A 25,325-nucleotide genomic window follows, 5' to 3' on the forward strand; every position below is an offset into this window, starting at 1 on the left:
ACAATAAAACACTAGTTTGCTTAGCGATGATTAAAACAGGTGCCTCTGAGTGAGACTGGAAAACTAGAGAGGACATACAGTATATGGCATTTCAGTTACTTGCTGAAGATGACATTATAATGCCAAAAGCTGTATGCATACCACTATTATTTCCTGCAGATTCTGACAAATCAACCTCTGTCATTTATAGACACTTCAGAATTACGTATACTTTGCACACATTGTCTGGGAACAGAAATGTAACATTAAAATTATGTGTGCATATGTATGCAGTATTTTGATACACGCTGTATCTTGCAGAGAATTTAAAAAAATTGTGCTTCATTAACATTTTCTGTACTGCTTGTAAGCCATTTTAGCAGGGAATTAATCCCATTGATATTTAAGGCATATGCTTTATAGAATGCATGGTCGTTAATAGCATTCAATTCTGACAGTCCTCTGGCTGACAATAATGCCATTTGACATTAAACGCCACGCATTTCAGCAGCACTGGGTTTTAGTCTTTAACCCTGAAGATAAATGTCACAATACCTCTTACATGCTTTTGTGTTACACATAGTATTTAAAATTAGTAATTTTTTGTCATTCCCAGTCACACTGGGAAATGCTGTGAAAATAGTATTAATTTTGTTTCAGGAGCTTACAGTCCCCAATTTCATTTGGGAAACCAAAAGTAATACAAATTACTGCCAATTAACATGGACTGGGAAGATGGCCTATCACCTTGTCAGTGTGAATTAATTTCAGTCTTAAAATTTCCTCTGTTTATACAGCCTCTTTTTTGCAGCAAAGTCGAGATGCACAGAAGTGCATCTACTCTTAATGTTCTGATATGAAAGGTTGGATGCTGCTAAACTTCATTTTACTGAGAAGTGAATGAGTCCTAGGGGCCAGACAAACATTTTTCTCTCTTTTCCCATCACAGAACAGAAGAGTTGGGCTTTTAGAACATGTGGTAGTATATTTGAACGAACAAAAAGTAACTTAATTGTCGCAAGCAGCTGTTTTGGCAGAAGGATTTGTGCTCACGCACAAAAACGTTTTCATGTCTGCGTGCATGGAGAAGACTTCGTTTACTCCCAGTTCACAGTCTCAGTCTACCCGACTACAAATTAGTATCCCATGTCCTAAGGAGGATCGTGAATGTTTTTATTGTCATAAAAGTGGTCATGTAATTGCTGATTGTGTGGCACTAAAACGCAAATAACAGCAACAGCAAACTAAGAGTGTGGGGGTTGGTAGGACTATTTTCCATACTGCCGTGCCTTTGAGTAATGAAACTGATATTTCTGAAATGGAACATCACTTGTGAACAACTTACTGCCACTCAGCAAGCGGACCCCCTTCTCTCTGGGCGGGACGTTTCACTTGTGTGTTTTCTTTCCTTTGTCTTTTGTTTACAAACATTAGATGTTTGTTCATATGGGCGGGGGTGTTACGTACCCATGTGTGTCCGTATGTTTTTTTTCCTTCCTTCCTGTATTCAGGTACCCCCCCCCCCATTGGTCCATTATTACACCATTGCTGCAGCTGTGAAGTCATCATCATCTCTACTCCCGGCCAATCAGAACCAAAGATCTACCGTTTAAATACCTGAAGAAGTTCGACTCCATTAGCTTTCGGCTCAACTTCAGTCAGCTTTTTCTGCTCAAATTTGGTTAGCTTCAGTTTGTGTTCAGATGTGCTCGCTAGTGTTTGTGTTTGTTCATTGTAAGCTTCGGCTTTGTTTGTTTCTTGGTTTTGATTACCTGTGTTTTTTTATTACTTTTCTTCATACCTTTTTTGTGCTCATTTGTTACGCTATTCCTTGCTTGTGTATTTTCTTCGGTATTACCCACTTTCCCATAATCGTGCAATTGGTTCACTTGTGTCGTGTTATTGTTAACTGTGAACTTATTGTACACCAGGGGAAAAGATATAGGTAAGGTCGTCAGGTTACATTGTGCACACGTAGGTTTGTTTTCTGTCTAGACACACTAGGTTAGGGGCGTGTGCCACTTGTGTATTTTGGTTCTGGTTAGTTCAGTGTAGGGAAGTTTGGGTGCTGAAGACCCTTTTGATTTTTGTTTGTTTGGGTTAGTTAGGTCAGACCTCACCGTATTAGCTAGATCTGTTTGGTTTTGTTATTTTCTTTCCTTTGGCACCGCTCAAGTTCCTTTTTCCTGTGTGTTATTGTGTCCTGTATACATACCAGTCACTTATTCACTTTATAAAAAATAAATCACTTTTGCACAAACTTTTGTTGTCACACTTCCTAAGTCCCTCACCAGAAACCCACTCACATCCAAACCCATTCTAAATGTTACACCCCTTTACCCCTAGAAACCTGGGGTCGTAACACTATTTCTAATAGTATCTAGTTTGTATTTATTTTAAAAACAGAATAAAACATGCAGGAATGGGAAATTCTGTTTTATGAGTTTGAGCTGTGATAATGTTGCCTAGATGCTGCATTTATACCCTATTAAGAAAGACCTTAGTTGCTATTCCCTGCTGAATCAATATTTTAATAAATTGAATCCTCTATAATGCACACCGTGGATCACTGATTTATAAATACTTAACCCTACAGCTCATTGCAGCAGTTACCACTGACTCCTAATGGAAGACTTAGTTGCAGTAGTTGAACTGTATTTATGGAATGCAGTAGATTGGGGTATTCAAGGTCATTAACTTCTAACTGAATTAATGAACAATATCAAATAGCAAACACTAGCTGGATGCAGCATATCCACCATGTCCATATACATAAACACGCATTTGACTTTGATGTCTGCTTTACAATTGGTGGTGGGAGATCTACATAAACTCACATTTGCATTTAATTTAACATCTTTAAGATAGTTCCTACTATTGTTTCTACTACGGTTTCAAATAAAACCAGCACTAACTTTCCAGAAACCCAACATTACTAATATTATATTATAACACAATACAATATTTGTTTTGTGTTTGTCTAACTGAAAAAAATAAATCAGCTTAAAATATTAAACCAAAAAAGCAATAACAGATGCATGCGAAAACTATCACAGTTACAATAAACCATTGCTTAATGTGGTTAAATCTTCATGCTGCAAAACATCCAGCCTTCATTTTTCAGTCATGCTATTTGAAAGCCAAAGAAAACTGTGAGAACATGCATGCAATCAAGCCATTATGTGCTTTATTTGAAAGTCTTATGCCTTTATCTGTAAGCTGTCATTCTCTGAATGAAAAGCTAATTTCAATCATGCTATGTTTATTAAAGGCACAGTTATTACTTTGCTTCCAGGAACTCACAGCTTTCAATTTAGCATGATTTTACAAATCTGCAGGGTATAAGTTCATATAATGCCTGTGAAACATTTTGGACCATTCTCTGATGAGACAACACAAACCATCTTTTCAGTGTCAATGTACGTCTACTGTCAAAAAGGCACAAGCACTGCTGTATGTACAGCATACCACTATTTGTACGAATATTGTTTCCAGATTTATTTTACAATAAACACATGGCCCTTTCATTTGAGACCCAGGGTCTCATACAAAATACGATTAGAGAAACTCAGAAGAGTAAAATAAGTGGTCGGAAATAGGGAAGCAATGTGCCATTTGACAGCCGGAAGTCATTTCCAGCTAGTAGCAGACTGAAGCAGACATTAATGTATGCTATACTGTATATTTCAGTAGTAACATGCTGACGTGTAACCAAGTTTCAATTCAGTAATTCTGTCTTGTTTAACAATTTCTACTTGAAGCATTAACATACAAGAAAAATATCCTTTTATGTGTCATGGCATTTCTGTGTTGTTGCTGACTATCCAATGCCATACATGGAACTACTGCTCTTCAGCAAACATAAGTACGGAAAAGGCTGCATTCTAAAATACACAGAGACACAGCTAATCACTTTGCAGAATAACAATCTGCATGAATGCATGATACTGTATATTATTCTTTTCCTGATCCAGAAAACAAACAAAGAAAAAAAAATTAAACAGTAGTTTCATACTTCTACATCCTTTTTGTGCTACCGAAGTGTTAAGGATCAACATCTCGGTCTGTTTTCTTGCAGTGCTTGTGTTTTTTTTCAATCATTCATGTATTGTGTTATATACTTCCCAACAGGTAGGAAAATGACTGCAATATTTTGTGTATTCCCAAACCTCTCAGATTGTGAGGAAAATATTCATAAATAGAGTAGTCCAGTCCAATCCATAATCAAGATGCACATCCCTTAAAAATGTCTTACCTTTTAAAACGTATAGCAGGAAGTTCACTGCATTACAAAGTCTGGTACTTTAAATTAAATCCAGTCTGTCATGTTAGTATTATCAAAATTTATACTGACAGGCTACTCAAATAAACAGCCACACTAAGAAATCAGTTCTAAAATATTAATGTACTCTTCCAAAATGTATGACTCTATAAGAAAAAAGAAAAGCCAAATACAGATACAAAGCAGATTTCAGTTTCCTCTGACCAAATAAAGATGTTTATGCATATACCTACAGTATACCTTTTCTTTCTATAACAAAATATATACCTGCCTAGCAAAAAAAAATAGTGTACATGAACAGTAATAAAATATTCACTTCATGATTTTACTGGCCTTAGCAACTTGTCTCAAGAGTCCCAAATGACACTGAATGGTGCTCAATGTGCAAATCATAGAACAGCTTTAGTATACTTGCCATGCCTACAATGAAAATCAAGTCTACACACCAAAAAATATTAGAAAACTGTTAGAAATCATATCTGTTTGCATTGCTAATTGTTACGACACCAAGCGTCTAGGGGTACAGGGGTGTAAAATTTAGGATGGTTTTGGATGCAGGTGGGTTTCTGGTGAGGGACTTAGGAAGCATGAGAACCAGTTTGGTGCAAAAAGGGATTTATTTTAAAGTGGATAAGTGACTGGTATGAATACAGGACACAATAGCAAACGGGGAAAGGGAACTAGAGAGGTGCCAAAGGAAAGAAAATACCAAAACAAAATGGAGTTGGCTAATTAAGTGAGGGAAAGCTGACCTACCTACCAAAACAAAAACCCGAAATACTTGGTCTTCAGCGTCTTCTAACGCCCTGGCTAACCTTCACTAACTACCCAAATCCATACAAGACAAAAGGCACTCACCCATCCTAAACTAGTGTTACTAATACAAAGACCAACTACGTGTGCAGCAGAAGCATTCCGTTTTTCTTCAAGTTCCAGCTGTCGCAACTTGACTTCCTTCTCCACCTCAAGCTCTATTTTACAAATCGCAAGGCACAACTCAAATTGTGCCTGGCATGCCTGGGCTTTTTTCTGCGCCTCCATTTGCAAGCAGGCCAGACAAACTTTCAGGCGAGTCTCGTCTTTTGACCCAGTGGAGATAGGAGAGAACGGCACGAAGGGAGGTAATGTGACCTTGACCTCAGCCTCTGCTAAGTCTTCGGTCACCACCTGCACCTCGTCCTGTTCTTCCATAGTAATAGCAGGTTTAGTGCTGGCCCCAGGAGAACCATCGTCCTTGCTAGCTAGTGCAAATACCTCTAATCCCACCAACCTATCAATCACAGCTCTCTAGATGTCTCTTTTAAGAGTTTGCTTCGATACCTGAACCCAGAAGTGATCTGCAATTTGGAACAATTTGTCCTTCCTACACCTGTCCAGCTGCTCAAAGGAAGGTTCCTCCATAAACTTTCGCAAATAAAAAGTAGCCATAATTACCTTGCCAAAATCACACTGCAAATCCCAGAATCCTATAACAGTCCGTATTCAATAAACCAAGCAACGCTAACCCATCTCAATATGCAAAAAAGTACAAACACCAAAAATTCTGCAGCCAAAAAAATCCTTAACACGGGAATTTAATACCCCGGGCTAGCCCCCAAAAATGTTTCAGGTAAACAACCTTTAAATTATTCCAGCAAGACTAACTCATCTAATGAGTTAAAATCATTAACTTTGCTTGCTGCAAGTCAGTTGCGCAGCAGGGGTAAAACGAATTAAAGGAGTAAAATCTATTTAGGGAAAAAAAAGGTATACATCACCCTTATTCTGAATGAATAATATAAAGATGAATATAATATTATATACAGTATATTCATATATTAATGAATAATAACCCAAAAATATCAGAGACAGCTTCTAATGTTAAATTTAATGTTTGTTATGTCTGGATTTGCTAGAGCCATATTCTTTTAAATAAGAGATGCTTGACTGAAAGGCTAATTGTGGTCTATATTGATTTTCCTCCTTCTTAACAAAGTAAAATGTTTTGCCCTCTTCTGATACATTACACAGAGTAATTCAAACCTGCAGCATTTTTTAAAATCTTTTATACTATTAAATTTAAAGCATGTCTCACTAACAAATTTCTTTTTGGAAAGATAGATTTCTCTGGTTATTCAACCAAATTATGTGGTTATTATCAGATAAGATTTTTATTTTATATTTTGGGGCTTTAAATTTTGTTCAGCATTGACATGCTATCAGCTTGGCCTCTGCAGCTGAGAAACAAAAACACTGCTGTAATTGGAACACAGTCTTCATGCATGATCTATATATTGGCTAATGGCAAGTAACATAATCTTCACTGGGGAATAACAACCATTTTCTTATATCTAGCGGCTGTTGTTTTCTATACATACCGTCATAAAAACTCAATTACAGTATGAGTGTGAATTTGAGGTATTATTAACCAGTTTCACAAAATCATGTTCTGAAAAGGAAGTCTAATCCTATTGGAGGACAAACTAGGGTAGATGGATTGTATTCTGCTGTTTCTATTCATATTAACACAATTAATGAAGCTCAAGAACAAAGATAAAAAATAAGATCAACTATAACACAGAGCATTACAGTATCTTTAAAGATGTCCTTGTCTCATGACACAGGCAGAATCAACCCAATCCATGAACAATATACCATACTGTATAATTAATTGTTACGTCCCTATGTATGTCCATGTTTTTTTTTCCACCCCTCACTTCCTGTATTCAGGTAACCTCCACCATTAGTCCATCATTATACCATCGCTGCATTTGTGACATCACCAATCTACTCCTGGCCAATCAGAACCCAAGATCAACAGTTTATATACCTGAAGAATTCTCAACTCCATCAGCTTTTTGCTCAACTTTGGTTAGCTCAGGCTAAACTTAGAATGCTCATTGCTCGTCCTTTCGCTTGCTTTGCTAGTTTCAGCTTTGTTTTGCTTGTTTATTTTTTGTTTGTGTTTGTATTACCTTGCTTGTTGCTCCTTACTTGTTCTTATTGTACCCCATTTCTTGCTTCGTTTTAATATTTGTGTATTACCTGTTTTCCACCATCGTGCAATTTGCTCACTCGTGTTGTGTGTGTTTAACTGTGAACTTGTACACCAGGGAAAAAGGTATAGGTAAGGTCGTCGGGTTACATTGTGCACACGTACAGATGCAGCCATTCAAAGTGCGCGTTACAGACACGTACCGCAGGTGACGTCGCTCAGTATGACGCAAGATGACGCGGGGCACCGCAGTACGTGATTGGTTGACCGACAGGGGCACTCGTGGTCCGTTGGTCTGTCGTGGAAAGACAGTAAACGTCTTTGCTGTGCCCGTTGTAGGTATTGAATTTTACCACTGAAGGGAAATCTTAGTAGCTGAGCATAAAAAGAATAGGAGCATACTGCAACGCGTGTGAAGGCCATAAACGATATTAATTTTGGAACATAAACATACAGTGTATAGCTGGTCTTGGTACTTTAAAGAAAAAAATACACACCAGTATTCCATTTCTCCCTAAACATTTTAAGCTTCGAAGTCTTTAACTAACGCGATACCGGAGTCAACAAGCATACTTTTAGAATTTGATTAAAAGGGAATATAATATGGAATCGCGTATCTAAAGAATTTAATAACGGTATTCGTGTGCTGCGACAGGGCTGTGTAGGGCTGTTTCGCCTGCCTGTTCATGTGAGCTGTCTTGTAGACGTGACTACCAGCTGACAGGTTGTGTTTTCGAATCCAGCTGGTGCTGCACTTTTCTTTTAACAAACATTTCTTCGAAAAAATAGAATAGCGATATTATGGACAATCAATTGACTTTTATATTTCAAAATATCGCAACATGATCGATATTTGCGATATTTTGAACATATCTTCCCTTCTGACAGCGGTGCCTGCTTCTATTGTGTGTGTGTGTGCAACAGAGTAAATTTTTAATAGCGTTTTAAGCGAATAGGTAATTAGATTGCTCGTAAACCTAATCGCTTTTTCTACATAAACACAGCATGATTACTCTCTGAAAATGCTTTTCCTTTATTTTTAAAGTAGGCTCAGATTTCAACTATAGATCGTATTATTATAAACTTTCTTGGAAAAATGTATTTTATGTAAACCATGTTTGCTATTAATTCATTTAGGGCTAAAATACGTTCATTGTCTTCCAATCGAGTCGAGTTGACATTGGAAGCCTGCCACACCCGGACTGTTAAACCAACGCATTAGCACGTCAAAGCCCATTGAGGGTATTGAGCCAGTATTGGCTTTAGTATTCCCCCCCTCTCCCCTCAATTCAATTCAATTCAAGGTGTTTTATTTGCATGACAGATGGGTACAAGCAGTGTTGGGTATGTATATTGTAACGCTTACGGCAGACAGGCACTGTGTAACAGCCGGCGCACCAGAGCAGCGCACCGAGGGAGCGTCTGCATTTATAACTTGGTTTTTAAAATTAGTCAAGCAATATGAAGCATCTTCTTTTACTTTTGAGTCCCTTAAATACATTGAACACAGCTTTCTCACCACTTAAGATTGCTCTTGATACCATCCTTACACAAAGCAGAAGGGAGATTTTAGTGCCTGAGCATAAAAAGAATAGGAGCATACTGCAACGCGTGTGAAGTCCATAAACGATATTAATTTTGGAACTTAAACATTCAGTATATGGCTGGTCTCGGTACTTTAACGAAAACATACACACCAGTATTCCATTTCTCCCTAAACATTTTAAGCATCGAAGTCTTTAACTAACGCGATACCGGAGTCAACAAGCATACTTTTAGAATTTGATTAAAAGGGAATATAATATGGAATCGCGTATCTCAAGAAATTAATATGCAATAACTGAGTCAAGGGACTCAGAGGATCCAAGGCTAGACTGAGTATAATAGGCTTCGGGCTTCTATTGTGACATCTACTGTAAATTACAGAAATGTTAAAAGTAAACAAAATAAAGTAACTAAAATGTGGTCTGAAGTCACCCCTTTAGACACCCCTTTTACTTCACTGGTGTCAGATATGAAAGGCAATAGTCTCCCGTTCTGTCTGCTGTGTGTTGCAGCAGAGGGACTCCCTGCAGCCGAAAGGGGCAGAGTAACTTGCATGCCCTCTAGTACAGTTTACACATGCACGACTTTAAAAGCTAGCAAGACAGGTTTCGATTCACATTAGCTGGCGAGCCTTGTTAAAAAAACGAATGATAATGTAACATGCCACTGTTCATGAACAAAGTTATACTGAGATTTCCTAAGATACGCGATTAAAAAATAAATAAATAAAAATTTGAATCTCCTGCGGAACACATTCCATAAGAATCATTGGTTTTACAGTATATATCGCCTTTAAAGGTGGCTTCTCAAAACGCTTTACGGGATAAAAACAACCAGAACAGCAGCAACAACAATATTGTATTTCGTTGCACTTTGAAAACCAAGTAATAACTTAACTATACAGTACGTGCAAACGTTTCGTATGTTGCTGTCGTGAATGCCTGCGTACCCATAAGTATCTTATTTGCCTTGAGTCTGTCTACAGTATCTCTGTCCCACTACCCCCATCTCTCCCTCAATTCAATTCAAGGTGTTTTATTTGCATGACAGATGGGTACAATTCTTGTTGGGAATGTATACTTTGATATTTACACCCGGTGCGGCACCGAGGGAGCGTCTGCATTTATAACTTGGTTTTTAAAATTAGTCAAGCAATATGAAGCATCTTCTTTTACTTTTGAGTCCCTTAAATACATTGAACACAGCTTTCTCACCATCCTTACACAAAGCAGAAACTGTCCGATGACTCACAGTACAAGTGGAAAGATTACAGATTTTAATCGTCTTTAATTTTGCCTGTGGAGTGTATCTTATTAAGCTCTAAATTGCATTTTGAGCGCGGTTTTTTACTTTTTTTTAAATGCATTTTGGGCGCGGACAGCACATACAAGGGTTAATGAACTGCGCCAAGAAATTTAAAATAGTATTCTTTAGGTGTGAGGGTAGGAGTGGACCGCAGCAGGCATAATCAGCAAACCAGGAAAACAAAGAACAGGACAGGTGAGATGTGTATCCAGAAAGCGAGTGATCAGAAAAAGGAAATGGAAAACGCAGAAAAAGAAAACGCTTTACAGGATAAAAACAATAACAACAGTAGTGGCTGGGCAAACGATTTTTTTATCGAAATACAAATTGAGATACTGTACTGTATAATGATGTGCATGAACAAAGGTATACTGCAATTTTCCTTAGATACGCGATTAATGCTTCGTAGGAGGAGGCGGTCTTTTCCTCTTGTCTAACAGTCTGTCCACAAACAAAACATTCCTGTTAGACAAAAGGAATTGAAAAAAAACAATTTTGTCAATGAAAACCGGTGTGTGTGTCTCTCCCTGCTGGATGTTCCTCTCACAAACTGCTGAATGAATAAAATAATTTTATTGAAAATGCGTTTGCGATTGTCTGGTATTTAATTTGGTCCCTTTTAACTGTTTTTCGATCTACTGTATTGCTTTGAGATGCCACTTTTAAAGGCGATATGTAAAATAAAGTTTTTTTTATTATTGTTATAGAGAAACATGATCAGATTTTCCCTGGTTCAGAAAAAAGATCTAAAGTGCTACACATAACTTTCTTAATTCGATGTATTTAAAGCAGTGAACTACTGTAGGTGTCACATAACATTCAGAAATACAATCACGTATTTGACAAATAAAAACGATTATAATCTAATCCTTCCACGTTTGATCCCAAAATCCCAAGAAATATAAATCTTGACGGGTAGAAAGCTATGCTGAAAGTTTATTAAGATGCTTAGAAGACAAAGATACTGTATCAATTTATGTTGCATTAGCCTGATTATGATTAAAAAACACATATAATTAAACACGCGTTTGCGATTTAAATCAGAACACGATTTAAATCAATATCGATTCCATATTATATTAGCAGAAAAGCTTAAAACTACCACTTTTTCACACGCTATTTCACATGCTAGTTAAATACTTCGATGCTTAAAATCGTTAGGGAGAAATGGAATACCGGTGTGTATTTTTCCTTTAAAGTGCCGATTCCTGGAATCTGACACCCCTCTGAAGTGGTTCCATAAAATCTGGTATACGGAAAAGAAAGCGTTGATAAATACAAGTGTCTTTTAATACACTCTTTGCTGTGCTCTTGAGGATCCTTGTGATGTTTTGAGCTCTAGTTGAATGATAAGTGTCGCATTTTAAATCATTTTCGTAGTTAGAAATTATGAAACGCCCTGTTAAAAGCAAGGAAGTTTTTATGCCCGTTGAAGTAAAACAAAATGCCTGACAAAGTATGGCTTGGACAGATTCCAAGTGTTTGTACAAATGTGCTAAAGAAATAATACTTTGAGTATACAGCTTGTCTAAAGTCATCCATTATTAATACTATTAGTAATATCTTCAGTAAAGGCTTTGATGCATAAATATTTCTGATAAAGGTAGGTTGTGTACTTTTGTCCAACTGAGCAATCTTGCTTTCATAAAATATACCAACATTTTAATGACTGATGATTAACATGCTGTAATACACAGTTCAAAATTAAAGGCTCAAATGCTGTACATGAGAGGTTAAGCTCCCCCTGGCGGTTTTACAAGGCGACGCCGGATAGTTAACCACGTGACACCACGTTAACTGCGTCATACCGCGTGATACTGTGACACGCCCACCGGGGTATGCCGCGAAATACCTCACGCATTTTGAATGGCTGCATCTGTAGGTTTGTTTTTGTCTAGACACACTAGGTTAGGGGCGAATGCCACCTTTGTATTTTTCTGGTTCTGGTTAGTCAATTGTAGGGAAGTTAGGGCGAGTGAAGACGCTGAAGACCTTTCGTTTTGTGTTTTTGTTTTGGTTAGTTAGGTCAGATCTCACCGTCACTGTATTAGCTAGGGCCATTTTGTTTTATTTTATTTGGCACTGCTCAAGTTTCTTTTTCCTGTGTGTTCTTTGTGTCCTGTTAATACGTACCAGTCACTTATTCACTTTTTTTTGTAAATAAATCACTTTTGCACCGAAATTTTGTTGTCACACTTCCTAAGTCCCTCACCAGAAACCCACCTGCATCCAAACCCATCCTGAATGTCACACCCCTTTACCCCTAGACACCTGGGGTCGTAACATTATAAATACTTCTGATTTCAATAAGTAAAGTTCAGATGGCAGAGTATTAATACTATTAGTGAATCATAAAGAAGTCTTGTGATTTCTTGCATAAAACTAAAAAAGCACAAATAAAGGAATGTCAGTTGGAATGTTCAGTATTGTGGGAGGACTTTACAGGAGAAAAACCCTGTTATCAATTCTTAAAAATGCAGTAAATCTAATCATACTGGTTTGGTACTTGATAAATGACAACTTTAGGGCATGTTCATCTTAAACAGTACAACAGCCTTTAAAAATATAGTAAGGCCCCTCAAATTACTGAACAGTTATTTCCCAAGAACATTTTTGTTTTTCAGTAAAGCAAAGCCACTTGGACTCTTGTTGTATATGTTGTATACACATTTTTTCCAGTTTCTTAAATTACTGTTGGATAGTAAAACGAATTGTATTTAATTTTTTTCTCTGGGTTATCTACACTGCTTCTGATTGGTCTCATGGTGTTCTTACTTTAAGACAACTGATGAAGGTGGACTTTTGACTGAGGAGCTTTATTAATAAATACATGAGACATGAATATTGCACCTTAAGTTTACATCAAATATAGATTTCCAAAGCAATGTCTTCTTCATTCCAATGATGGTTTACTTCAGTAACACCTTAGTATGTTTCATTGTACCATTATTAATGTTTGAAAGTCAACATTCAAACAATTCCAAAGTTATATTCAAGCAGAATACAGAAAAGGAGTTAATGAACTGAGTCCATTATTTTTTTGAGGCCTAACTCTCTTCAAAAGGTCTAGGATAGCTCCAAGCAAAAATAATTTTTAACAGCTGTTGAAAGCAAAGAACTGTTCATTGTCATTTGCAATGCTGGTACTAAAAATGTATGTAACCCCGGGCTATATGTTAGCATTCCACATATGTGTCTTTTTACACTAAGAATTGGTGCAAAGTTTTTAATGTATTTTCTGTGGTCTTAGAGGTTTTTGTATTCTGAATAATAAGACATGAATTAACAATAAAAACAAGTCACTACCCAACTACAAGCAGTATAAAAGGAAGGCTATTTCCCAGCAGTAAGAATGTCAGTATTTTTATGCTCCGTTCACACCACGTTCAGTTGCATTAAATGAGGTTTTGCCCTCCTGGTTTTGCCCAGTTAAAAGAAAAGATGTTGATGATTTATGATATAAAACTACACTACTGTATTTATGTAAGTGAAATATGTACTGGTAGTGAAATATGTCCCTAATAAAAAAGAAACCACAAAACATACATATACTGTAATTTCACTTAAGGCACAACACTTTGTGATCAACTTAATCAAAGCCAGCAAGTGATTGTTTTATTCTGTCTGAATTAATACAAAACCAGGTGAATCAAGGCAGCTCTGCTCAATGTGGGTATAGTATGGTCAAAAGCCTTCTTTGAAGTCAGTCAGATTGCTTACAGGAAATAATACAGGTATTTTAAATCAAACCCAAGAGCCAAATTAATACTTATGACGGTCATATACTGTATATTTTTTTCGATAAAATCATGCTGAAAAATCTTTTTAAAAAAACTCTCTCCTTTATAAAATATAAAATACCACATATAAATTATTTGGATTTACTGTATATGACATTTTACAAGCCAAAGGATCCTAATGTACTTTACATAAAGGAAAGGATCCATATCATCCACCGATGGATTTAGGAAGTTAGGTCTTCCAAACATAGGGGTTAATGTCAAATATCCTTCAAATCAACCATTATGTCAAGTTTACATTCTACAACAATTTTATGTTGCTTCAAAGGAAAGTGATACAGTTGTAAATTTTAGAATGCTTAATTTGCTTAAATGCTTAATTTCTTTACTATTGAAACTGCAGTTTAGTTGTTTTTAGTAGAAGCAGTGTAGTTATTTAAGGAAAATGAATAGATGTTGAAACATAAGTAGAGCACTTTGCAGCCAATAAAAACTGAAATTCAACATAAATGACCACTCACTGAAGGTGTCCAAAGTGACACCAAAAAGTAATTTTCCATTTTCTTTGTACTCTATAATAGAGTTCAAAATAGAATAGCTCCCTTGCCCTTTTCCCAGAATTGCACTACTTCAAATATCAAAACAGACAGCAGAAATGTTACTATAGTCACATGCAGTGAAATAAAGGGATTTTACATGTAAAAAACAACATTAGACAAGAAATTCCTATGGGCATATTAGAGCTTGTTAACCCCATGTACAAAATGACACTTTGGACAAAGTACAAGTACTAAGAAGCATAAAGGCACAATGGAAACTGTGACATGTTTTTTAATCCTACATTGGGTGAGGCCGACATGAAAGATAAATGTAAAAAAACATTTTCTTGGAACACCCAAAGTCATTCATTATCAGCATTTATTTTTAAGTGGTTTAAGTTTCTAATAAACCACCTGCTTGTCTTTATAGCTGCACCTGTCATTATATCATCCTCATTCCCAGTCTTGAAAGCCTATCGACAGTAAAATAAGGCTATTTTTGTAATAAGTACTTATAATTTGTTTTACATTTTATGGTGCACCTGTCTGCATAAATATATAAAAGAGAATTCTTTTGAGCTGATCAGAAAAAAATATTAATATGACACTTTATAAAGAGTGACTAATGCAAACACAAATACTTTGTTAACTCTTGATTTGAGTACCATATGTGCCATACAGTAGGTACCATAAAAGTTATTTTATATATTAAGAGATTGCACAGGGTAAAATCTATTCTTGTTTTTTTAATGCTTATTCAGCAAGCTTAATGCTTAATATCTAAATTGGGTTAGGCTTCATGTTTTTGAATAAAACTATCAATGAATAAAACACTATAAATTTATTTGATATGCTAGGCCTTATACTGTATCACCCATGTGTATTCTCAAAATCACAAGCTGTCTCTTAAATGAACGCTTCTTTTTTATTCATCACATCCTGCATGTGCACCATAAACTGGAAACTATGAGTCCTTATGACTTGCATAACAGTTTATATAAACTTGGAAGGTCACCAGGGAAAGACAGTGAGCAGCAAAGTGATTGCTAAATTATTACTATAATAGCATAACGTAACCAAACACTGATAAGTTATTTTTTAAGTTACAAGTTATTTATTCTATAACTCTTCTGAAACATTAAGAGAAGTCTCTATTTCAAATCAGATGCCATGAGCACCCCTACCTACGCTTGGACACTCTTCACTGGGTTGACCAGAGATTTCCCTCAGTAAGTACATAGTGTAGGTCAGTTCCAAAAGTTACAGATGTACTGTATGGTTTGCATACTCTAAGCCACAGAATTGCAAGTAACACTAAAAACTGGTGAGTAAGGGTAACACTAAAAAAGGGTAGAAAAGTGTACACTAAAGAGTACCTTACAACAAATTAAACTTGTTAAGGACATCATTGTGAATGTTTGTAGTAATAAGATGAGTTGACACACACAATACAAAGTATTACTAAAACACTAAGAATATTTGACTTGTTTATGGATAACTCTTAAAAAAATGATCATATCAGCTGTACAGGCTTCTCAGGCTAACCCAGTAGAAAAAATAAAGAGTGCACAGTATACTGTGTGATGTATATAAATTAAATAAGATTGAATAATTCAAAGCTTATTTTATTCTGTTTCACTGATGACATTGAAAACTATAAAAGGTCGGGAAATATCCCATCAGTTTACTAATGGGAAAGCCAAAAGATATCTTCATCAGAGTGTTTGCTTTTACTGTATTTCTACAATTTTGACTCTACTTCTGTTCCTTCTTTTTGTTCTTTGTAAAATGTAGCCACCATCTACAGAGAAAAAAAATTGCTGGAGATCTATTCCTAGGAGTGAAAGAATAATGATTTCATTTTCAAATCACTGTCCTATATTGGTGGATAACAGAAGATTCACATTTCTGATTTAAGGTGCAGAAACTCCAGTGAAAAGCTAGTCAAAGATGTCTTAAAAACCTTAAGGATCATCTTAGGTTAGGTTCATATTTTCTGCTGCTGTCACAGTTCTGTTTCCATTGGCTAAACAGGAATATTACGTTACTTGCAGTGATTTAAATGAAGTCATTGCAATAACCTTTTGCTTTTCTTCTCTCTCTAAAATGACTCTAAACCTCATAACTGGTAAAATTACTCAAAAGCTGCTGTGTAGCCTGACTTTGGGTTAGAACTGGGAAGAATGGTGCAGTGTTTTGTGGAGACTGAATTATTAAAGTAACACTAAAAGTAAAATCAAGAATACCCTATTTTCTTCTTTCAGATTTCACCCAACAAATCTCAGATACAGCATTCAATAGGATTATTAAGAAATCATAATACTGAGTCTTCCAAAAAGATACAGTACATAGGTATGCAAAACACTGTACAAAATACATTTTAAGTAATAAGTACAGTCTACACATTGCAGACTCAAATATGAATCTGGCAGTAATGCTTCAACACATAGGACACCTAGCCAGATTCTGGACATTGTAACATGGTATGTACTTCGTCTGAATTGAATGAACCAAAAAGGAAAATGAGTCATACTGATACTGCTGTATCACTAAAATACAGAAATTTATTTTCAAACGTATAGGATGGCACCACAAAAACATTTTTTTCTAGAATTAAATTAAAGAGTGAATGCAACAAGATCTGTTCTTTTTTGTTTAAATTGCAAAACCTATTCTTGGTTAAAAAATCCGCAGCTTATATAAACAGTCCCTAATTCCAAATAACTAGTTTGCTTGTTTTCTCCATGTCTACTTGTTTTCTTTTTCTGGGTGGACTGGTTTCCTCCCTCATTCTGAAGACATGCTTGCTGAGACTGTACTTGTGTGTATGTGCCTTGCACTGGACGAGATGTCTGTTTCCAGTGTATAGCCCTGTCACCCAGTATATATGTTTTCAAGATAGATTGACTTGATCCTGGTGTGATTCAGAAATGGCATCCAGGAAAAAGGGGTGTTCTGATAGTGGATGGATGAGTAAGGGGATAATTACACATACTGTAGCCAGAATTTACATACAGATTCTTTGTAATACAAATGAAATGAAATTTCTATATAAAACATATTTAAATTGGTTAAATCCATTTGATTAGTTATCCATTTGACTACCATTATTGCCCATATACTGAGAATAAGAAAGCTTGAATTGGCATGATTCCAAAAAGTTCACAAAATGCAGTTAATACAGAGTTATCCTCCTGGCACAGTTTTGAGCCAAGTTCTACTTGTCACTTCTACACAAATTAAAAGAAGGGCCAGCATGTGCTGAGAATAACTGCTGTCTTGTTATGCAACTCTGTTACAAAAGCCCTGAGGTGCCAATATTGACTAGGGCTCAGGACAGTGATATATATCCTTACAAAACAAAAGTATGAAATATTATATACTCTTAAAACGTTAAAAAAAAACATGGCCAAAATGGAAAACTCATTACATATTAATAAATTCACTTATAAGTCATTTATACAAGACATAATACAGTATGTACTGTATGTATACATACAGTGTGTATACAGTACATGTACAAAGCATAATATTTATTTCCACTGTGGGATATGGAAATAACCATACTAATACCATAACTTTCTTAAATAAGCTTTTTTAAAAGACAAAACTATTAAGCAAAGGAATGTCCCTTGTATTAAGAAATAAAATACGAAAGGGTCTGTGACATAAACTTCAGGTTTCTAACATTTCCAATTTCCAGCTTGAATCTGATGAGTAAAACCTATTTAATTGTGCCATTCAGCAAAATGAAAAGATAAGCCTTACTTTAAATGTAGTCTATATCCAAAAGACAATAACAAATGTATTACTCTTATTAAGAACAATGCATACTTATATCACCTTATGTACGTCAGTACTGGTACACAAAGAATAAGAATAAGCAAACAGTATACAGTATATGTTTAAGAATGGGTGTCAGTGAGACATAAGAAGAATGTTATTTGTCTTTATGTGACGTCAACTGAAAATATTTCAATTGGCACAGCATGATATTAATTAGTATACTTTAGAAATGCAATAGTACCTCTTCAAGAAGGTCTTATACACACACAAACACTGTAAATACAAAATGCACTGATTGCAAGGTACTCTACTTAAAGACACATCTAAATATTAATGAATTGGGTAAGTGGTATCTTCCAAGTGTATTCTTTCAGAAAGGTTATTCTTATCAAAGGAATGAAATAGCTAAAGAATGCAAAAAAAAAGAACAGCAAAACGAGAAACGGTGTATCTTAAATAAATGACATACTTTTGACAGTCCTGTTAGATATGATAGGTTCTGCCGTTCTAAAATGTGTCTTGTACTTAACAATATTTAAAATTAATTTTAAAATACTGTTGTTATGTTGAAAGCAAATGTAAATTGCCGAAGCACAATACAGCTTTTGCATTATTCAAGTATCTTCTGACACCGTATCTGGTTTTGCGCATACGAGGCAGCATATTTAATATATGTTAATCATTTTGAGTGCATTATGTGCTGAGAAATCTTGTCAAATTTGGAATTCTTCTTTGAGGTTCTATGGGTGCTATATATGAGGATCTGAAACCATTTATTGCTGGACACTAAAACCAGAAAATGTTTCACATTATATTGCATTATTTCAATAATGTGTATTAATGGTAAATAATGAATCAATGTCTTGATGACCTCAAATGTAATTAAAATTCAAACAGATATGAGTAAGATAAAGATTCATCCATTTTTATGAAAATATATTTAAATTACAGTGTATTATTAAATAAAATATTTTTTTAAATGGAAAATCATGGATTTCCTATTACTATTACAGTGATACTGTGAAAAGATTGTGCAAATAATGGATTCTAAAAGGAAAAAGAACAGCTGCTATTTCTACCTTAAAGACCTCAGGGATTCTATAAAGGAAGGTACATGTAGGGTCACTAATCATGGGTATTAGCTTGCTGCTTTAATAGAAAAATCTTCATAAGTGCCAGATTCAATTCCTATTGCACATTTCGTAATTAAAGTTTTATCAGGGAGCACCAGCCTGGTTACTATCTATCATAATATTCTTTGGAAAAAAGACTTTGCATGTGTGTCCTACATCCTTGAACTGGATTTAAGAGAGAAAGAGAGTGAATGGTTAAAGAAAATGAGTGTTTCTCCTTTATATGATCACAAACCATTCGTCTTTGACATACGACTGCCGTGTGAATAAAGTGGGGGATTTGATAAAACTGGGTTGTCCGTCAAGCCTGTTTAGTTTGAGAAGGTTACAAGTGAATTGATTTTTTTCATTGGAATCATTATATTGTATTTATATGAAAAATCAAAAGAAACTAGACCCTCCAGGAATTGAATTTAGTTTCAGATTCCTTACAGTACTTAAACTTAGGAGTACCTAGAACATACTGGTCATTATTGAATTCTTGGCTCATCCTCTTCAGGAAAAGATTCTAAAACCTAAACTAAGAATATCAGTATTTTTTGTGAATATGTTGCTTAAGACAAAACTCATTCTCTGAGATTCTTCACAAAGTTCTTCAAGAATTATTCACAGTACCTCATTTGGTAGCTTCCTTCTCTCTCTGGTAAGTTTGCAAGTACAGCCCTCTGTCCTCAATAGGAGATTAAACAAATCCTGTAAGCCTCTGCTACAGTACCTCAATTTTGAATTAGAACCTCACAAATCATCTTTTCAGAACTGGTCAGGTGATAAATCGTAGTATCTTATTTCCCATAGCATTTTGGAAAATGTAGTTCAAATAAGCATTTATATCCTATCTGACCTTAGGAGCTTCTTAAAATATATTTTCTTGACTTCTTAATAAAAATATAAATGCCTTTTCAAAAGTATTTGGGAATCTTTTCTATTTCTTCCTTTTAGTAAAAAATAAGCTAAAACAACACCTAAGAATCTAGCCCACGTGCATGAGTTTCACTACAACTACCAATTTATCTTATGATTTCACAAAAAGATATGTAATATAAATATTTAATTACAAGCAAAGCTCAACAATTCAAAAATAGATAATGGGCTACACTTGTTCAACTTCACAAAAGTTGTGACACAGACTGTAAACAATGGTGTCTTTAGATTTAGAAAGCAATGAAAGATACAGAAATAACTTTACCAAAGAAAAATGCTTTATGCTCAAGTTAAATGAATACAAGTCTAGTGCACTCATACATAAATCTTTACAGCCATGTGGATTGATCAATGACATGCTTGTCATTTAGAGTAATGAAAAGCAATCTCCAAGGGTTTTTATTGTATTGCAACCATTTGCTTTTGCATCAAATAAATCTGCAACAGTGCAATTCATAAACCTTGTCTTCCACTCTAACTTTACACCCCTATTCAAGTCAAAAGAAATATTTAAGGTAAACCAAAGAGGTTTGACTTTCTAAATGATCTACACCAGTATGCATAGATATTCCTATCCAAACTGCTGACCCTTGTGCCCTATAACTGGAAATGCTTTGAAAACAATTTAGACCACATTCTAAATTAGAACATTGTAGTTTATACAAGTAAAAACATGAATCAAGTCTCATGTTCTAAGGATCCCAAAACAACTCTAGAGACACAGACCAACCATTAGCAGTTCACATGGTTCACAAAACTCCTAGTAAACACTATTGATTGTAACAACTGCAATCTAAGACATTCCCAATTGGCTGACATACAGTATGTCTCAGATTGCATACACGTCTTAATATCTATGGATATATTTAGGAATTCTCTTATGTAAAACAGTAAGAACAAATGTATCCGTAGCTTACACAGTTTCTTCCATGAATTCAATTTCCAGAGTTCATATCAAAGGTTGTCAGTTAGATTTTATACAATTAATATGGATAAAGTAGATGAATTCTACTCCTTATTTTACACTTTGTAAATGAAAACAAGCAACCTGTTGCACTTACCACAACAGATATTCCGGGTTGCCTTGAAAAATCCTGATGGTTTTTGACAACGCAGAAAATGCAGACCTCAGAGTAGAAATGAATCTAATCCTCACTGTGACTCAGGCTTGCACATTTTACACATTTATCTATCTGTATGTTGTTCTGCATCTTATGAAGGTAACAAGATTGGTTTCTTTCCCAATGTCATCATAAAGTGATGAAAATAGACATTTTAAACAGTACTCACCTCAAGACACAGTTGCTTTTCACAGAAAAAGGAGAGAGAATGTTTGGACACCATGATAACAGGATGACTTTATTACAAATGTTTTTTTTTTCAAAGGACGGACAGTGATCTAGTAATGCTGAAACACTGTGCATCTAAGGGTGAGGAGTGAGGAATACAAAATCAAATTGGTCCGAAGGCTTTCAGTACCATTACCATGTATGTCTTCTATGTGTGGCATGGTATGTCTGGTATGACAGTGAATGGGCTTCAACTCACATTGGATCAGCAGAAAGTAGATGGTTTATACTATTGATCTATAAAAAGCTCCTATTCAGTATTATACCTACTGTAGGAAGTAGACATGTCAGGATCTATGTTCCACTCGAACTGCCCTATTCCGTCTATTGATTGCTGCTCTGCAGAAACACAAGAAAATTTACTTATTCAACTACTTAACTCTATAATAGTGACTTTATATATATATAATTTTAGTTTAAGTTATACTACTTTAACATAGAGTTATTCAGAATAATTACAAATAACTTAAAATATCTTACTTGCCTTTTTCATACAGAATGCATTGGAACATATGCATTTTTTCATAAACAACCAAAAAAATAAAATCGAATCATTTCTAAAATAATATATTAATGCTTTATTCTCAGATTTGTTTTTTTAACAATACTTGTGTATTGTTACAAATCTGAAATACAGAGAGACTGGGAGTTATTAAATTGTTGAGTTTCTCTTAATTAATGAATGGGGGACCAATACCTCCTTAAAATGAGGGCTATTATTCAATTAAAATAATTAATAATTTGTGAGCATTAGTTGATTAATCAATAGTTTGATTAGATAATTAATCAAATTAAAATAATGGTAGTGATCTAAAGAGTCTGTCTTACACAGTAATACTTTCAGAAACACTAAGAATTCACATTACAAATTTGATATAAAACAGAATTTAAAATTTTATTAAACAGCCATTGAGTAATCCTTCTAGCAAAAAGAAGAAATTTGTGCCTATTTGTTTGCTACACCATGCTTAAAATAATATAGCACTGTGTAAGAAGGTTGTCAATCCAAGCATTAGTGGGTTGCCAAGTGTGTGCCACACAAGAAACATTTTAGAATTTGGTTTTACTTGATGCCCAAAGTCATTTGTCATGTAGTCGGTAGATATTCAATACATTTTCTCTGCTAGATTCCACTCTGACATGAAACCCTGAAATTCTGCAGCGCATTGTCCTGCTGTCAAAAGCTCCTGCTGAAATCTTCGCCCAGTCGTTTGTGATTACCTATTTTGTTGTAAGATAGGCAAATATTCACTATTGTTTATGCATGTTATGATTGTTAAAATAGAAGGTGATTTATCTGATGTCTTGGCTGCTTTTGAACTAAATGTTGTAATATCCCAAGATGGTTCAATGCATGATAACATTTTGAAAAACAATTTCCAATCAATTCCTTAAAATGATTAATCTTGCAACTTAAAACTATACGATTCAGACTGACAAGAATATTGTGTCCATGTGTCCACGTTTTAGTAGGGAACCTACAGTATGCAACAGGGGAGGGTGTGAGTGCAGGCTAATACATTGGATTCTTGTTAGTTGCATATTAATGATTTTGAGTTCTCCTTTCCATTCTCTCTGTATCCCGAATGTTTAATAATGTTTCAGAAAATGTAGTGGTTTATATATGATTCTTTTACAATCGTGGTAGCAATAGTATCTCAGATTAATTTTGTTTCAGTCTTTCTTTGGTTTCCCACCAAAGACATGCTGTCAAGAACACTAGACTTTCTTTCTTTTGTCCACAGCAGTGCTTTATGACAAAACACATCTTATAAAAAAATCATACTACTTAAAAAAAACATTTACTGAAATTGAAAAATAAAACATATCTACTCTGGGAAAATATAGTATTTATTGGGCAGGTAGACAAATGTCTTGGTCTTATACTGTACTGTATGTGCAGTTTTCCTAGATAAAGAGAACACATTTGGCAGTGATCTATTCCTTATAAATGTTTACAGAATATTTTTCAAAGATATAAAATTATACAGCTGTGTGTTCAGGGCTGCAACATTATCAATAAACCAAGGAAAAGAATGAAGAAGAATAATCAATACCCTCTTAATACCACATCCCTCTATATAACATGCTACTGTACATTTCAAAACTATTGAACATTTTGACAATTGTTACTTATTCACTATGTATTAGCTGAAAGCCCAGTTTTCCTCTCAAGAGAATATTTCATAACCATTCATAACCAAACTTTTGAGGAGCTTCTGCTTTATTTCAGTAAAAAGTCTCACCTACAGTACATGTATTTAAAATATTTGCAATAACTAAAAAACACCTTTTGTTAAAATGACAAATGGACAAGCACCTAACATTTTTGAATATTTTTTAAATCTTTTTTTTCATTTTTATGTATAAAATAATGTTTTTTTCTTGAGATCTCTAGGAGGTGAGAATTTCTTTTAATTTACTTAGCATAATTGTAAAACGGTGTTATGAGAAAATTGCTTTGTATTAAAATGTATTCAAGTCAGCTTTCCTTTACCTCAAGATTTAATTAAAAATAAAATGGCACAAGAAACAACACACTGGTTCCAGGGAATCCTTAAAAAATGTTGATAGGGCCACAATTAAAACAAAAGTTTAAAGTAAAATAATTCTAAAACACTATCAAATCACACTTTAAGCATTGTTTTAAAACAACAAACAAAAATGTCAAACTATTTGACTATTATACTTTTTTCCTTTCTGTACTTCTTAAAGTTTTAGTTCAGTTTCACATAACGTTTACTGTCCCATTGTGTAACCCAAGAAGTCAGTGGTTTGATGCATCTTCCAGATTTTTTATTAAATCTCTATTTGTCCTTTTGGAATGGTTGAGCTAAAATGTGAAGAAAAATGTGGAGCTTTGGGGACTGTGTGTATCATGGGCAACTTACTCGTAATTCTGGCCTTTTCGTCCATCACTATAACAGGAGTGACGATTCTCACATTTTCAAGTTGGGCCTGAAAGTGTAGGCCAACACTTAAACAGCAGGAGAAGAAAAAAGAAATGTGTTTCAAAGAACCTTTGCTTGTTAGCTTTTTCCCATATTTACAGTGGGAAGGCTGTCTCTTTTAAATAACAAAGATTTACAGTACCTTTTAGATGCCCTCTTCCTAAGGTCACAAATCCAGATGAGATGAAGTTGTGCAGATCAGGTCCCCCGCTCCGAAAATTGTCTTTTCCATAGTGACCTCCTAAGATCCAAGAAATAAAAGAATTAAAAACATTTTTTGAAATTGTATCTGCGTTACACAGGCAAATTAAGGTCAGCAACTCTGTAAATAAGAATAAATAAATTCAGCATTTGACCTACCCTTCTTAAGGATATATATAAAATATAGGGTACTATATTATATAGATTTTTTATATACTGTAAAAGTAAGATGTTTATTTATCCATCAATATAGTGGTATCCACATATTTATTTTAAATCTTCGATACCTTTACAGGGGACTACAGTATTTGGAAGACACATACTGTACATTCTCAAAATGTTTGTGTGTATGGATTATAATATTGCATTTCTGTTGAGAAAACTAAGATACGTTTGTTTAAATAATGGTACCCCAACAAGAAACAACGTTTTTGCCATCATAACATTATTTTCAATTGAATACATAACCTAAGACAAAATTTAATTCTCCAGGAAAATCACAATTTAAAATGTTTTTAAAAAGGGTTGAACCTCTGATGGTTCGAAAGAACTAAAATACAATTGTTTGTATTTATGTGTATCTTAATTTTAAAATGCAAATACACTTATATACTTCACTC

At 34.7% G+C, this 25,325-nt stretch overlaps 1 protein-coding gene across 1 annotated transcript in view; it reads right to left on the minus strand.

The window, feature by feature from the left end:
* Positions 1 to 25,325, minus strand: part of LOC148824059 (protein shisa-6-like) — a 124,041-nt gene that overhangs the window by 72,246 nt on the left and 26,470 nt on the right. The window contains exons 4-5 of the mRNA XM_088927177.1: positions 24,647 to 24,745; positions 21,824 to 21,892 (exon numbers count right to left, since the gene is read on the minus strand). Coding sequence (XP_088783303.1) covers positions 21,824 to 21,892; positions 24,647 to 24,745 — 168 coding nt within the window. The remainder of the gene's footprint in view (positions 1 to 21,823; positions 21,893 to 24,646; positions 24,746 to 25,325) is intronic.

Source organism: Atractosteus spatula, chromosome 11, assembly GCF_055471065.1.
Source record: "Atractosteus spatula isolate fAtrSpa1 chromosome 11, fAtrSpa1.hap1, whole genome shotgun sequence".
Classification (NCBI taxonomy): Eukaryota; Metazoa; Chordata; class Actinopteri; order Semionotiformes; family Lepisosteidae; genus Atractosteus; species Atractosteus spatula.